The sequence below is a fragment of the Delphinapterus leucas genome, chromosome 10 (genome assembly GCF_059928025.1).
Source record: "Delphinapterus leucas isolate spDelLeu-1000000601 "Yukka" chromosome 10, BTC_Dleu_Yukka2, whole genome shotgun sequence".
NCBI lineage: Eukaryota > Metazoa > Chordata > Mammalia > Artiodactyla > Monodontidae > Delphinapterus > Delphinapterus leucas.
The window spans coordinates 8223596-8236039 of NC_143138.1; the positions used below are offsets into that span (position 1 = coordinate 8223596).

At 44.0% G+C, this 12444-nt stretch overlaps 1 protein-coding gene across 1 annotated transcript in view; it reads right to left on the reverse strand.

Annotated features, from left to right (window-relative positions):
- Positions 1-12228, reverse strand: part of NEDD9 (neural precursor cell expressed, developmentally down-regulated 9) — a 49382-nt gene extending 37154 nt beyond the window's left edge. The window contains exon 1 of the mRNA XM_022586663.2: positions 7570-12228. Coding sequence (XP_022442371.1) covers positions 7570-7581 — 12 coding nt within the window. The 5' untranslated portion in view covers positions 7582-12228. The remainder of the gene's footprint in view (positions 1-7569) is intronic.
- Between the last annotated feature and the right edge of the window lie 216 nt (positions 12229-12444).

Genomic DNA, 12444 nt, shown 5'->3' on the forward strand with positions numbered 1-12444 from the left:
GCAATAAACTGACTACCACAAATCAATGAGATTAAGGCTAATTCATACAAGAGACAGCATAACTAAAATAAATTAGGAAAAATATTAATGACATATCATACTGACTAAATAAATATTGCTTTAATTAAATAGAAAGATCTGGTTCAAATCCTAACCATTTATGCCTTTTGGTGGTTGCAACTTTCTACTGAGTTTCACAAATAACACCCTCACACACACACACCCCCTCCCCGCCACCGCCCCCCCCCCCCACCCTGCCCACACACACAAAGAGCAAAGAAAGGAATTAAATTCAAAATGAGCTATCAAACGTTTTGGTGCAGTGCTTGCACTTTTACATATTCATGGTTGATCAGTCTTTATTTCTGGTAATCATAAACATCAACGTTCCACATAAGGAACATTTTTGGTAACATAACTATTACCTTGACATATTAGAACTAACAGGAGGAATTCTCATTTGCAACATACACACCAAGATCTGCAAAGAAATAAGATGCCTCCATGTGAGTGAACCCAGCCTTTGAATAAGGCTCATGAACCACCTACCTAAATACCATTTAGCACAATTAATTGCTAAATTAATTGGAGAAGAGGTTGAGGGTAAGGGACTAGCTTTTTATTTTTTTAAAGAATAAACCTGTATTTAGTAGTCCATGGTGAGGTCCAAGTATATGTATTTGAAAACATTGCACTGGAAATTTCATTATCTCCATGATCAGCTGTCCCACCCTCCATCTCAACCATGAAAACTCACGGTCACACACCATCACTACTTATATTTTCTGGAGTGCCTGTTCCATCTTCCTCAAAGCATATGCCTCAATTCACCTAGATCACATTGTCTACCTTCTGAATCACTCTTTCCAGTGGAGGGTGGAAAAGGTCACCAATAAGGCATTTATCTTAAAAGGAAGATTCCTCAGGAAGACAGTCTTTTGCAGCTAAGCTGTAATGGTCCCCAGGCCTGCGGAGTCCTCATTAACTAGTAAGAATTCCCGCAGGGGGATGACTGGAATGTTCAAAGTAAATAAGACGGAGGGGGTGTTGCTGACAAAGTATAAACAGGGTTTTTTTGTTTTTTGTTTTTGGTCCCTTTTCCGTGCCCATACTCTTTGCAGTCATCCATTGCCTAGGTAACTGGTAGCTATTCTCTTCATTTTAAGCTGGAAATAGAGGATTTCTTCCCAGTGGCACCATTTCGTTTATCTTGGCAAGGAGCCTTGGTAATTAAGTCTATATGTTACTGCAGAGTATTTCCATGGTCCCAGGGGCTGGGATTTCAAACCAATTTGTTTAAGTTTCTTTCTAACCCTAAAATGATCTAAAAATAGATCACCATCGCCTCTTACTTTACATCTCCATCACTCTAACTGACGGCAGTAGGCTAGGGATATGGTTTCCCTGAGCCCCACTCACCTGTGCACTTCACCTTTGATTTTTTACAGTCATGACTTTCTCTTGCCCTCGGTACCACTTTTGTTGTGGATAAACAATTGTAGCAAAGGTTTCCTCTTACATTTTTATATATATAATGCTTCTGCACCTATATATCTGAGTATATATATTATATGTATCTTATAATGCATCATATAATACCTGCCATTTTAAAATGCCTATTATGTACTAGAAACAGATCATTTTCATATATTATATCCTTACAACTATCTGATGAGACAGGTACTATTACTCCCATTTTATAAATGAGGAAATGGAGGCCTGAAGTAGCTTGCCTAAAATTATACTGTTAGGAAGTAACAAAAGTGGGATTTGAAACAAAATCCACTATGCCATACAGCGAGACTCTTTTAACGGCTATTTGTGTAAGTATTATATGTAATTCAACATTCAATTCAATGTTGGTTGAGTACCTACCGTGAGCAAGGTCCTACAATTTCAGGAATATCAAATCTTATTAATAACAATGAAGATACCAAATCATTAAAATATTAGCAAGTGGGGACAGAGGTGTACTGGTAAATCCCTATGTCTGGCATCTGCATTTCTGCAAGACATCTCCAGGCCCATGGAATATTCAATAATACTCGATTATCTTAACCTAGTGACTGGGGTTTTGACATAATCCTGTCACCAAGTCTTGAGTCCACGCTATCCTTTCAACATCTATTGGGCACCTACTTATATAAGGAGAGCTGGGGCCAACTAGCATTGTCTGCTTCCATTATGCAGGAGCCATGGTAAATACCTTACCATGGAAAATGTCTTGCTTAGGCTTTAGACCAATCCTATGAGGCAGTTATTATCCCTACTTTACAGATAAGAAAGCTGAGGCCCAGAGAGCTTAACTTGCCCAAGGTTACAGAGCATCACGTCACAGGAAACAGAAATGCCTTTCCCCAAACCTCATACTCTATCTTGTCTCTACTGCAAGAACACAGAAGAGACCAAGTCCCTACCTCTGCCTCCCACCCCCAAGGCCACAACATATCCTGGATCGTACTTTTTATTCAAGGGACTTGTCTGTCAATCTGCCTCTACATACAAATAAAGGGTGAGTCTCTCATATTCAGTGGGGCTTACCTAAAACTGGAAAGCCCCAGTGGGCAACCTATGTGAGTTCCAGGTATCATTTAGATAGCGATTTGATTGAAAGAGGTTAATGAGTAAGGTAGTGCTAACAGGGTAGGGCAGAGGTGAGAAACAGAAAGCCTATTGTAGGGATTACAGGACAGTCAGGGAGACAAAGGTTTAGTCTTCTGATTCTTTTATAGAGTGGATGGATGAGGGGGTTTGACTCGCGGCAAGTGACACACGCACCAAGTCACGTAGGCACAAAGAGACAGGGGCAAATGAATGGGAGCAACAAGGGACCAAGATTTCCCATAGAGTCCAAAGAGAGGAGGAAGGTAGGGGGTACAGAGTGTGCTTTAAGTGTGCCACGTCTGTGTAGGTGGTGGGGAGGCAAGCCCTACAGAAGTCGGTATTAGAGAAGCATAAAGAATGCTTGAATGAAAAAAATGAGAGACGGGCTTCCCTGGTGGCGCAGTGGTTGAGAGTCTGCCTGCCGATGCAGGGGACACGGGTTCGTGCCCCGGTCTGGGAAGGTCCCACATGCCGCGGAGCGGCTGGGCCCGTGAGCCATGGCCGCTGAGCCTGCGCGTCCGGAGCCTGTGCTCCGCAACGGGAGAGGCCCGGGTACCGCAAAAAAAAAAAAAAAAAAAAAAAAGAGAGAGAGACGATGAGGTCATAAGGGCACGAAAGGGGATGGAATTGGCAAAGAGGCTTGAAAAGTGGAGAGGAAGTTTCTTTAGAAGTGGGGGGGCGCAGAGTGGAAGCCACTGATGAATTCTCAGAAGACGACTGATGTATATTCCAGCAAGGAAAGGATGCTGAAGGAATCTTCGTTACTGTGCAACCTGCTAGATCAGTGTTCTCAGAACACCTTCAGTTCTACAAAGACTGATTTCTGTATACGTAAATCGTTTAGCTCTGAAAATGGGTTTGCTCAGTTAAGAAATAAATATGTAACCAAATAATTTTTTCAAAGCATCTTTTGGTGCTTTTAAATGCATAGATCTCACATAAGTTTTAAAAAGGAGGCAGGGGGCAGGAGTCCCTCATTTGGAGGGTGTGCAACACATCATTTAGAAGAGAATAAAAAATTTAAAACCAAAATGTTGAAGCCAGGAAAGAATCAGAAATTATATGGATTATAAATGACCATGCTGACTAAATCAAAGACACTTGATCAAATGTTCTCAAGCCACCTTGAGAAAATAAAAATATTTTCAAAGTCCCCGAGAAAGCTTTTCATAGTACACACTTTCTGGTTTCCCTAACCTACTTTACCATGTTCATCCACGACGCAGGAGTCTGAATTTCAGAATGTAGTTTTCTTACTTGTGTGCTAAGCTCTACCTGTTCGAACGTTCAGTCGGAACGTTCATGAATGAGTTTGCTGAATGGCAGACTAGATAAGTAATTTAGCATTTTAATGTAGGCACACAGGGTACAGAAATTTGGCCTAGCCACAGAAGCTGCTCAGCTATTAGAGATCAAACAGGCCGGGCCCGTGGGGCACTGACCAGGCCTGGGCCTGCACAACGTGGGTGGGGCCTCGGGCCTCTGCTCAAACACAGCTGTGCACCCACCCTCCAATTACCCTCCTGGCAGACAGCAGCGATAACCCACCCCCAGACCCTCAGGAGGGAAGCTTTCCCTGAGCAAGCCACGGCCACCGAGGCACAGCCCTCAACCCCAGTATCCAGAACAAGCTGTGTATGTTCCAAGGAGCTTGGGGGAAATTCTTGATAAATGAAGTCCCCCGCGATTTACTGTCAGCGAACCTCAGACGGAATCCTTTAAAAAGAAATGGAACTTTACGTGCATGTGAGAGTGACTGCACCCTTCCTGTGAACAAATAAAAATACATACAATGCAATTAAAATAGACTAGATATAGGCTAACCAAAAAAAATTCACCCGAGCAATAGCTTGCATTCCACAGTGCTCAAGAGTACCACAAATATAAGCTGGCTGAGCTGGAGCTGTGTGTAAGTTCAGAATGAGTGGAGGCTTGGTTGTTCTCTAGTTATGATCCCTGAAGTAGCCAAACCAGATAATCTGGTTAAAAAAAAAAGCCTTAGGGACTTCCCTGATGGCTCAGTGGTTAAGAATCTGCCTGCCAACGCAGGGGACACGGGTTCGAGCCCTGGTCTGGGAAGATCCCACATGTCCATGGAGCAACTAAGCCCGTGTGCCACAAGTACTGAAGCCTGTGTGCCTAGAGCCCGTGCTCCGCAACAAGAGAAGCCACCGCAATGAGAAGCCCGCGCACCGCAACGAAGAGTAGCCCCCGCTCACCGCAACTAGAGAAAGCCCGAGCACAGCAACAATGACCCAACACAGCCAAAAATAATAAATAAATAAATGTATATAAAAAATATCTTAAGAGTGGCCGGATTATAAATCTCTCAGTGAGTATTTTTAAGTCTGACTGTGCTAAATTTATAGTGTTTAGAGCAATATAGTGTCTAAAAGGTAATTCCTGACTCCAGGATTTTACAATCTAATAATTATCTGGTTTTACTACCTAAGTGGCTTGAATTAAACAACACTGCCAAACATGCATTTCACTTTGCTTTGCAGAGTTACTGTCTTAAAAAAAAAAAAAAAAAAGAATCTATTCTGCAGGAATACTTTTTCTTGAGTTCTTATGGTTTATTCAATAAGCACGAAAGGTCTTTTATATAATCGTTACCTTGATGTGCAGGAATACTCTAGATGACATAGAGTCTTAAACTTCCTGGGAGAAGAAAACACCAGTCACACAGCACATTTTAGGGAGGTCACAGAGAGTTCTTTCTTTAATAGTGGTTTAAAGTCACAAGTTCTGGAGCCAGATCACCTTGGTTCAAATCCCAGCTCCTCCACTTTTTAGCTGTGTGGCTTTGGATAGATTACTTAGCCTCTCTTTGCCACAATTTCCACATTTGAAAATGAGTATAAAGTATTAACACCACCTCATGGAGTTAATTGGAGATTTAAATATGGAATTCTGTATTGGCCTGGTGAGTCTTAAGAACTGTTATTTATCACTCGTCTACCTTTGTGCCACCTCCTCTACTTAAAGTTACAAAATCCTCTCCTGAAACAAAGTCCATTATTAACTTGAGAGAAAATAGGCTTTATAAGAAAGGGAAAGTAGATTGCTTCAGCTGTTGGTTCCTTTTATAGTCACCACAAGGTGTCAATCTGTCATTTGGTTAGTTGGGGAAGTCAGTAGTTTTGCTGGTGAAGATGTGCGCAAGCTAATAAAAATCATACATTTACAACACTTGGCAGGGTGTTCGACACTGGTAAGACCCGGCAGAGGCAGGCTTTCCCCATGAATGGCAATCATAGTTCACAGCGTCAGCTGCTGTGATGTTTTCTTTCCCCAAAAGTAAAACTAAACATGATGAGGTCGCTGAATAAAAGTGACTTTAGACTTTTCTGTCACTTTCCAGGTTGCGGCACTCAACGTTAAAAACAGCCATTTATACTTTCCAATAATAAATGTAGGAACGTATTTTCTCTTTTTTCCCACTTCAAGCTGGTTTTTATGAAACTAAAGGCATTCACAATAGGCAGAAGAGGGGCAAAGATTCACTGAAGGCTAAGTAATATCTGGAGATAGGACATTATGATATCCTATCACTGTTCTAAATAAGGGAACTGTGGAAATACGGGTGAGCCATTTCAAGAAAAAGAGCTTTCCTGCCAGGTAGAAGGGTTTGTTTCTGGTTGCATCCTGAAGTCAAAAATATTAAGAATCTTCAGGATTATCCATTCCCCTGATCTCTCCTATTGAGGTAGAAAATGGAAAGCTGATAGTACAGTGCTAACTGATACCTCTGCTTTCAGAGAGTTCTAACCTTTCCAAGGAGAGCTATAACTCATGCATCACAATAGAGACTTTCAACAGTTAGATTTAGAGCTACTGAACAAGATTTATAGCTTTTGAATAACAGGTTTATCACTGAGGTTAGCCAGCGGCTATTAGCCAGAACTGAGTATTTACAATCTCACATTAAAAAAGGATGAGCCAGAACCTAGGTAATTCAGAAAGAAAGCCAAGTAGCTCTCAGCTAGCACAATCTTGAAGGTCAGACAGGTAATTCAAATTGCCAATCCCAAAGCATAACCACCTTGCCTAAACGCCTTTTAATAATAGCATGTTTGTTTAAACGCACTGGGGCTGTATCTATTCTAAAACACACGTAGTCATCCTCCAAGCAAAATTCATATCCAATCCCTTGCAGTCGGCTCTGAATAGGGGTCTGTGAAAGCTGCTTGCCTGGTTAGATGGGGGCAACTTAGACAAAAGGGGATATTCTAAATAAGTTATAATCCTTTTGCCGAGAATAAACACACAAAGGTGAGAAATGCTTGGGAAAATATGCTGCTGAGTGTTCTGACACCGCTCTGAGTTTCAGGGACAATAAGCTCGCTGGAGCCTTCAGACCCTCAGTCCATTCAAACGCCAATGAAAGTGTTTTCAAGAGATGGCAAGTACTCATTGGTTCTGAATCCAATGTCATTTATGGATGTCAAAATTCTCCATCATCAGCTGTATAAGGGTACCTGGGGCTTTGAACTTCTTCCACGAAAAGTACGTATGGCAAACTGCTTCCCGAAGCAAACGCTTTAAAGCAAAGGCTGAAAACTGCTTTAAGAGCCAGGCTGAGAGGCTCAGCAGTTCTGATTCCTTTCTTACTACGTCTCCCGGGACAGTGGCGGCCAGGCCCGGGCGCGGGGTGCTGAGCTAAGGGGCGCTCCGCATGGAGTTAGACACCCTCTGATCTACAGTGGCCACTGCAGCTCCGCCAGACTTTCAGGGGTGGTGGACCGGGTGTACTGTGAGCTCCCGGCGTGGGTCTTAGAGGCTGGAGCTCTGCCTGCCTGCTTGTATGCCAACCCCAGTGACTGAGACCCATCTCAAAACAGAACACAATCGGGCAGAGTAGGGGTCCCTGCAGAGGAGCTGTCCTGCAGAGGACAGACGGACACACACACACACACACACACACACACACACGGAAACCTTCTGTAAAAGGCACTCTCTTACCTTATACTTCATCTCGGCAGCGGTGAATTGAGGCGTTTTCCTACACTAGTTAGACTGCATTAAGCACTGGCGTGTCCGCCCCTCCATCGAGCGCTGGGCTAAATGAAAGTGAGAACGGCCCAGCTGCAGCCAGTTGTCAGCGCTGCGCGGAGCTCCGGCACCGCTACGCCCGCCAAGCCTCTGAGCTCACTGTTTTGATTGAGGCAGGCCGAGCACGGAGCTAATTTGCATACCGCCCCGTCATTGGCTAGTGGGCCAAGGTAATGCGGACGCTCCGCCCACCCTTAACTCCTGAAAACTGACAAAGAACTTGTAACGTGATCATTTCTTTCTACATTGTCAGAAAGGGTGGAAAATAAAGTCAGGAACCTTCCCGAACCTTACTCCACCCCCACCCCCAAAACCCCTGGAAAAGGAGATAAATTCTTTTTAAGCTTAACCCAAATTTTAAAGAAATGGAATTCAGAAAGCAGTCTGACAGTCGCGCTTCCTGTGACCTAGCAACTCCTTCATAAACCCATTTCATTTCAAAGCCGTTCACCTCACAATCTCTACATGAAACAAACTCGGGGAACAAAAGGTTTTCTGTCTCCGGGCCCCTTTTTACTAACTACCCCTGCTGATATCTCTCTCTCTCTTTCTCTCCTCCCTCCCCTCCCCTTTCTTGCGGCTGTTTGCTTTTTTTGTTCTTTTCAATGTTCAAAGTACTTGCAATGTCAGTCTGCAAGGAGCCAGAATACAATTCTCCCTCAGTGAAAAGGAACTTGGTAGCTCAGGCACCAGGGATTCCCTGGCCGGCTTCTCACGAGGGCCTCACAGAGTTGAGTGTCAGCCACATTCAGTAGACCTTCTCTGGTTTTGCTGAGGATAAAGGTTAGCTGTGACCTCTTAGATGGGGCTGGCCAGTGCACGCCCTATACATCATCGCTGTTCACCAAGTACTGTGTTCTTTGATGGCTGGCATTTCTAGTTCCAGCTTTGAACACTGCAGTTTTTCCTTCTGACCTCTCTCTTGAAGATGACCCATTAACCCACCAACACTTATTATCCAGGGAACAAAACATGCCCACTGTTTGACGAGCCTAGTTAAAAAAACTCAGTCTTTTCCCAGTGAAGCACAGAGCATTTGGTTCAACTTCATGCTTTCTATAGAGAGAGAGGATCACCCAGGAGAGAACAGAAATGGTCACCTTCAGCAACTCTTCTGAGGAATGGAGCAGTGAGGGGAAAATTCCTTTTCATGGGACCTCAGGATTGAGACTCGATGAGTGCAGACAATAGCTGTCCCTGAATGGGAAGGACTCCAACTAGACTACACGACTTGGATGGAAAAATCAGCCTTTATTTTTCTCCTGACTGAGTTGGATCAGAATCAGTTTGATTTTTTTTCTTCCCAATTCCCAATGGATTAAAATTCTACTTTTATGGGGCTTCCCTGGTGGTGCAGTGGTTAAGAATCCACCTGCTAATGCAGCGGACATGGGTTCGAGCCCTGGTCCGGGAAGATCCCACATGCTGCAGAGCAGCTAAGCCCGTGCGCCACAACTACTGAGCCTGCGCTCTAGAGCCCGTGAGCCACAACTACTGAAGCCCGTGCACCTAGGGCCCGTGCTCCGCAACAAGAGAAGTCACTGCAATGAGAAGCCCGCGCACCGCAATGAAGAGTAGCCCCCGCTCGCCACAACTAGAGAAAGCCTGTGCACAGCAACGAAGACCCAATGCAGCCAAAAATAAAAAAACAGAACAAAACAATAAATAAATAAATTTATTTAAAAAAATTCTACTTTTATGATCTAAGCAAAAAGAACAGGAGAGCAGCTGTCCTACAAAAGTGGTTTCCGGATACAGGGTACAGGGCTCAGAGTTTAGATCACTGTTTAATGTGGCACTTATTCCCTGGACAGGACCCCCCCCACCACCACCACCACCAAGGTGGTCATAGTGAGGTTGACACACAGGTTTGGGACCTCCACTCGACCTCTTTCCCTCATTTAGCCTTGGAGTGAAAATGAGCCTGAGTGATTTTGCAAGGTCCTTCTGAATACACATTAAGCATGAGACATATTACACTGCAAGGATCTTCCTAAGGGTCCCACAGACTTATGTGACAGTCTAGCTGGCAGGAAATTGTTTTTGGTGTCTGCCTGGATAAGTCAAAGGCCTTCTCATCTGTAAGATGAGTCTTGTGGCCTCCAGGAGATCTAGATAACATTCCTTTGGCTTCCTAAGCAGTAAAGCTGAATCCGCCTTCTGTTTTGTTTGATGAGTACCACTGAATAGTGAACACTATCTCACCCCTTTTTAATGCTTTTAAAGAGTTTCCCAAAGCATATGCCAGGGCTCTTTCTTTCTCTAGGTAAAAGCTTAACTCACACCAAGTGGCTCTCCTGCTCTCCTGTTTCTGTCCTGTACAGAATATACCTGAAAACCCACCTGAAGTTTATTTCAAGATGATTTGGGTCGTTGTATTGTTAGTTATATAGAGAAAAGCATGAGGGTGTTGGAGTCAGTTAAACGTGTGTTAGAATCTCAACAAATTTCTAACTTCCTAATTTTGGTGTCCTGAAGTGTAAAATAGACAATAATATCAACCTGCTAGTGTTATAATGAGGACTAAATGAACTAATGTGGATAGAAGTTAATAGTATTTGGCAGAGAGTAAGACCTTAGTAAATGATGGCTTATTAGTATTATTACATTATTAATTATTATTTTAATATTAAATTTATTATACATTATTTTATTACTATATCATATAACATTAACATCATATATCATTATAATATTATTGTTATATGATATAAATTAATTTTAAATGATCATGTTAATTATAACTATTATCACTATTAGACTATTATCGATATTATACGTGTGGTGGGCATTCAGAAAAAGATGGAGGAATCCCTCCATCTCTGTGCCATCCTATCACCGGGCAGCTTTCTAATTTAACAAATATCAGTTCAGAACCAACCACGTGCCACGGCTGTTCTAGGTAGGGAGAATACAACAACAGCCCAGTTAAAGGTCTTACCCTCACAAAGCTTACAGTCTAGTAGGAGTGGAGGACAAAAATTAAAGAAATATATAGTACAGTTTTGGTGTGGTAGATGCCATGAAGAAAAATTACGCAGGAAAAATTGCTAGAGGAAAACAGACCAAGGTGGGCGAGGAGAGTCTCATTTTAGAGCGAGTGGTCATGTAAGGCCCTCTAGGGAGGTAATATTGAAGCAGGAATCTGAACAACATGAGGGATCCACTCAAAGATCTGGGGAAAGAATGTTCCAGACAGAACAAGTGACCCATGGGAAGGGCCCGAGATACAAGTGAGCTTGGTGTATTTAAGACCAGTGAGCAGTCCAGGTTGCCCAGAGAGGGGTACCCAGGGGATGGAGGGAGAGAGGGAGGTGACAGCCGTTTGGATTTTCTCCTGAGTGTGACAGGAAGTCACGGGAACGTTTTGAGCAGGGAATGATATGATCTATTTCTCTGTTTTTACCCTTGGTTTGTTTAAACACTCAGGGACAGTAGACTATTAGTTAAAAAGTATTGAACTCTTTCTTAATGCAGCTTACATAATGCTGATAGCTGTTACTTTATTAGTGTCATCTGCTCTGTTTCCGTCAGAACCCTTTGGGGAAACACAAATGCTCTCAATGAATACAGAAGCAGCCCCCTCTCCATCTATATCTCCATCTACATCACCTGACCTTCTGGATGAAAAGATACCGTTTAAATTGTGCTATAAGAACACCGTCGATTGGTTTATGCAGCCACCCTAATGCTCCCATGGGTAGCCTCATAAAATGGGTCAGGACCCCAGGGCTTGGACACTAACCTGTGCTCACCAGCACTCTCTCGGCCTCCCCAGATGCCCATGCAGGCCGGAGCAAGGGAAATGGCACAGATGCCATCCAAACCATTTTCCAGCTGCCGCCGGGCACTGGTGTGGATACAGCAAAATCTCAGAGAGGATGCTAGAGGAAAGAGATTCTTCCGTCCACAATTTAGGAGGAGCCCACGTGGCTGCTCGCTGAGAGTGAAGGGGGGAGTCAGAGCCTGCGAGGGCAGAAAGCAACCTTGGGAATCATCCAGTCCAGCCCTTGGTAGAGAGGACAGAGCTGCTGCTCTGGGGGTGCCCTGCCCGGGGGCCACCAGCTTGCATCCTAACCACAGACAGTGCTTTAGGTCCGTCCTCTGTATCTCCTGTCTGATTTATTCCAGTCACTCCTTTTAGTTACCCTGCTTGAAATGGCTCCTTGTTCTGCTCTATGTTCCACATTGCTACCTGCTTAGTTTCTGGAATACAGAGCTGATCACGTTACTACTATGTTTAAAAACCTCCAGGAACACTCCAATGCCTTAAAAACAGGATCCACATGCTTTGGGCTGGACTATAATCGGAGCCCACCCTCACTTTCTGGCCTCATCTCACCTCCCCTCGCAACCCACATCCCACACTGTAGCCACACATTGGGGCAGGGTGGAGGGGCGAACTCACTGAATCCAAGACGCTTGTACAGTCCTGACTTTTCACGGACGGGTCCTTCTGCCCAGAATGTCCTCCCTTCACTCTTCTGCTATCAAGCCCAGTGCCAACGCTTGCTCTTTTGTGCTTCCTTGTCTACACCCCCAACCCTGCCCACCTCGCCTTTTCAGAACGAATCCCTCCCTCCCTGTGCTATGCCCCTATTGGACTTGGACCAGGGCCCTAGCATAAGGTTCTGACACATTGTATCATGATGGTTTGTTGATGTCTGTTTCCCCAGCTTCCAGGTGAGCTGGTATCTTGTTCAACTCTGTGTGCCCTGCAGGCTTATACCTTATAGAAGCTGAAATGCCTTCTGAATGAATGAGCAAGAGAACCGGTGCATCTTC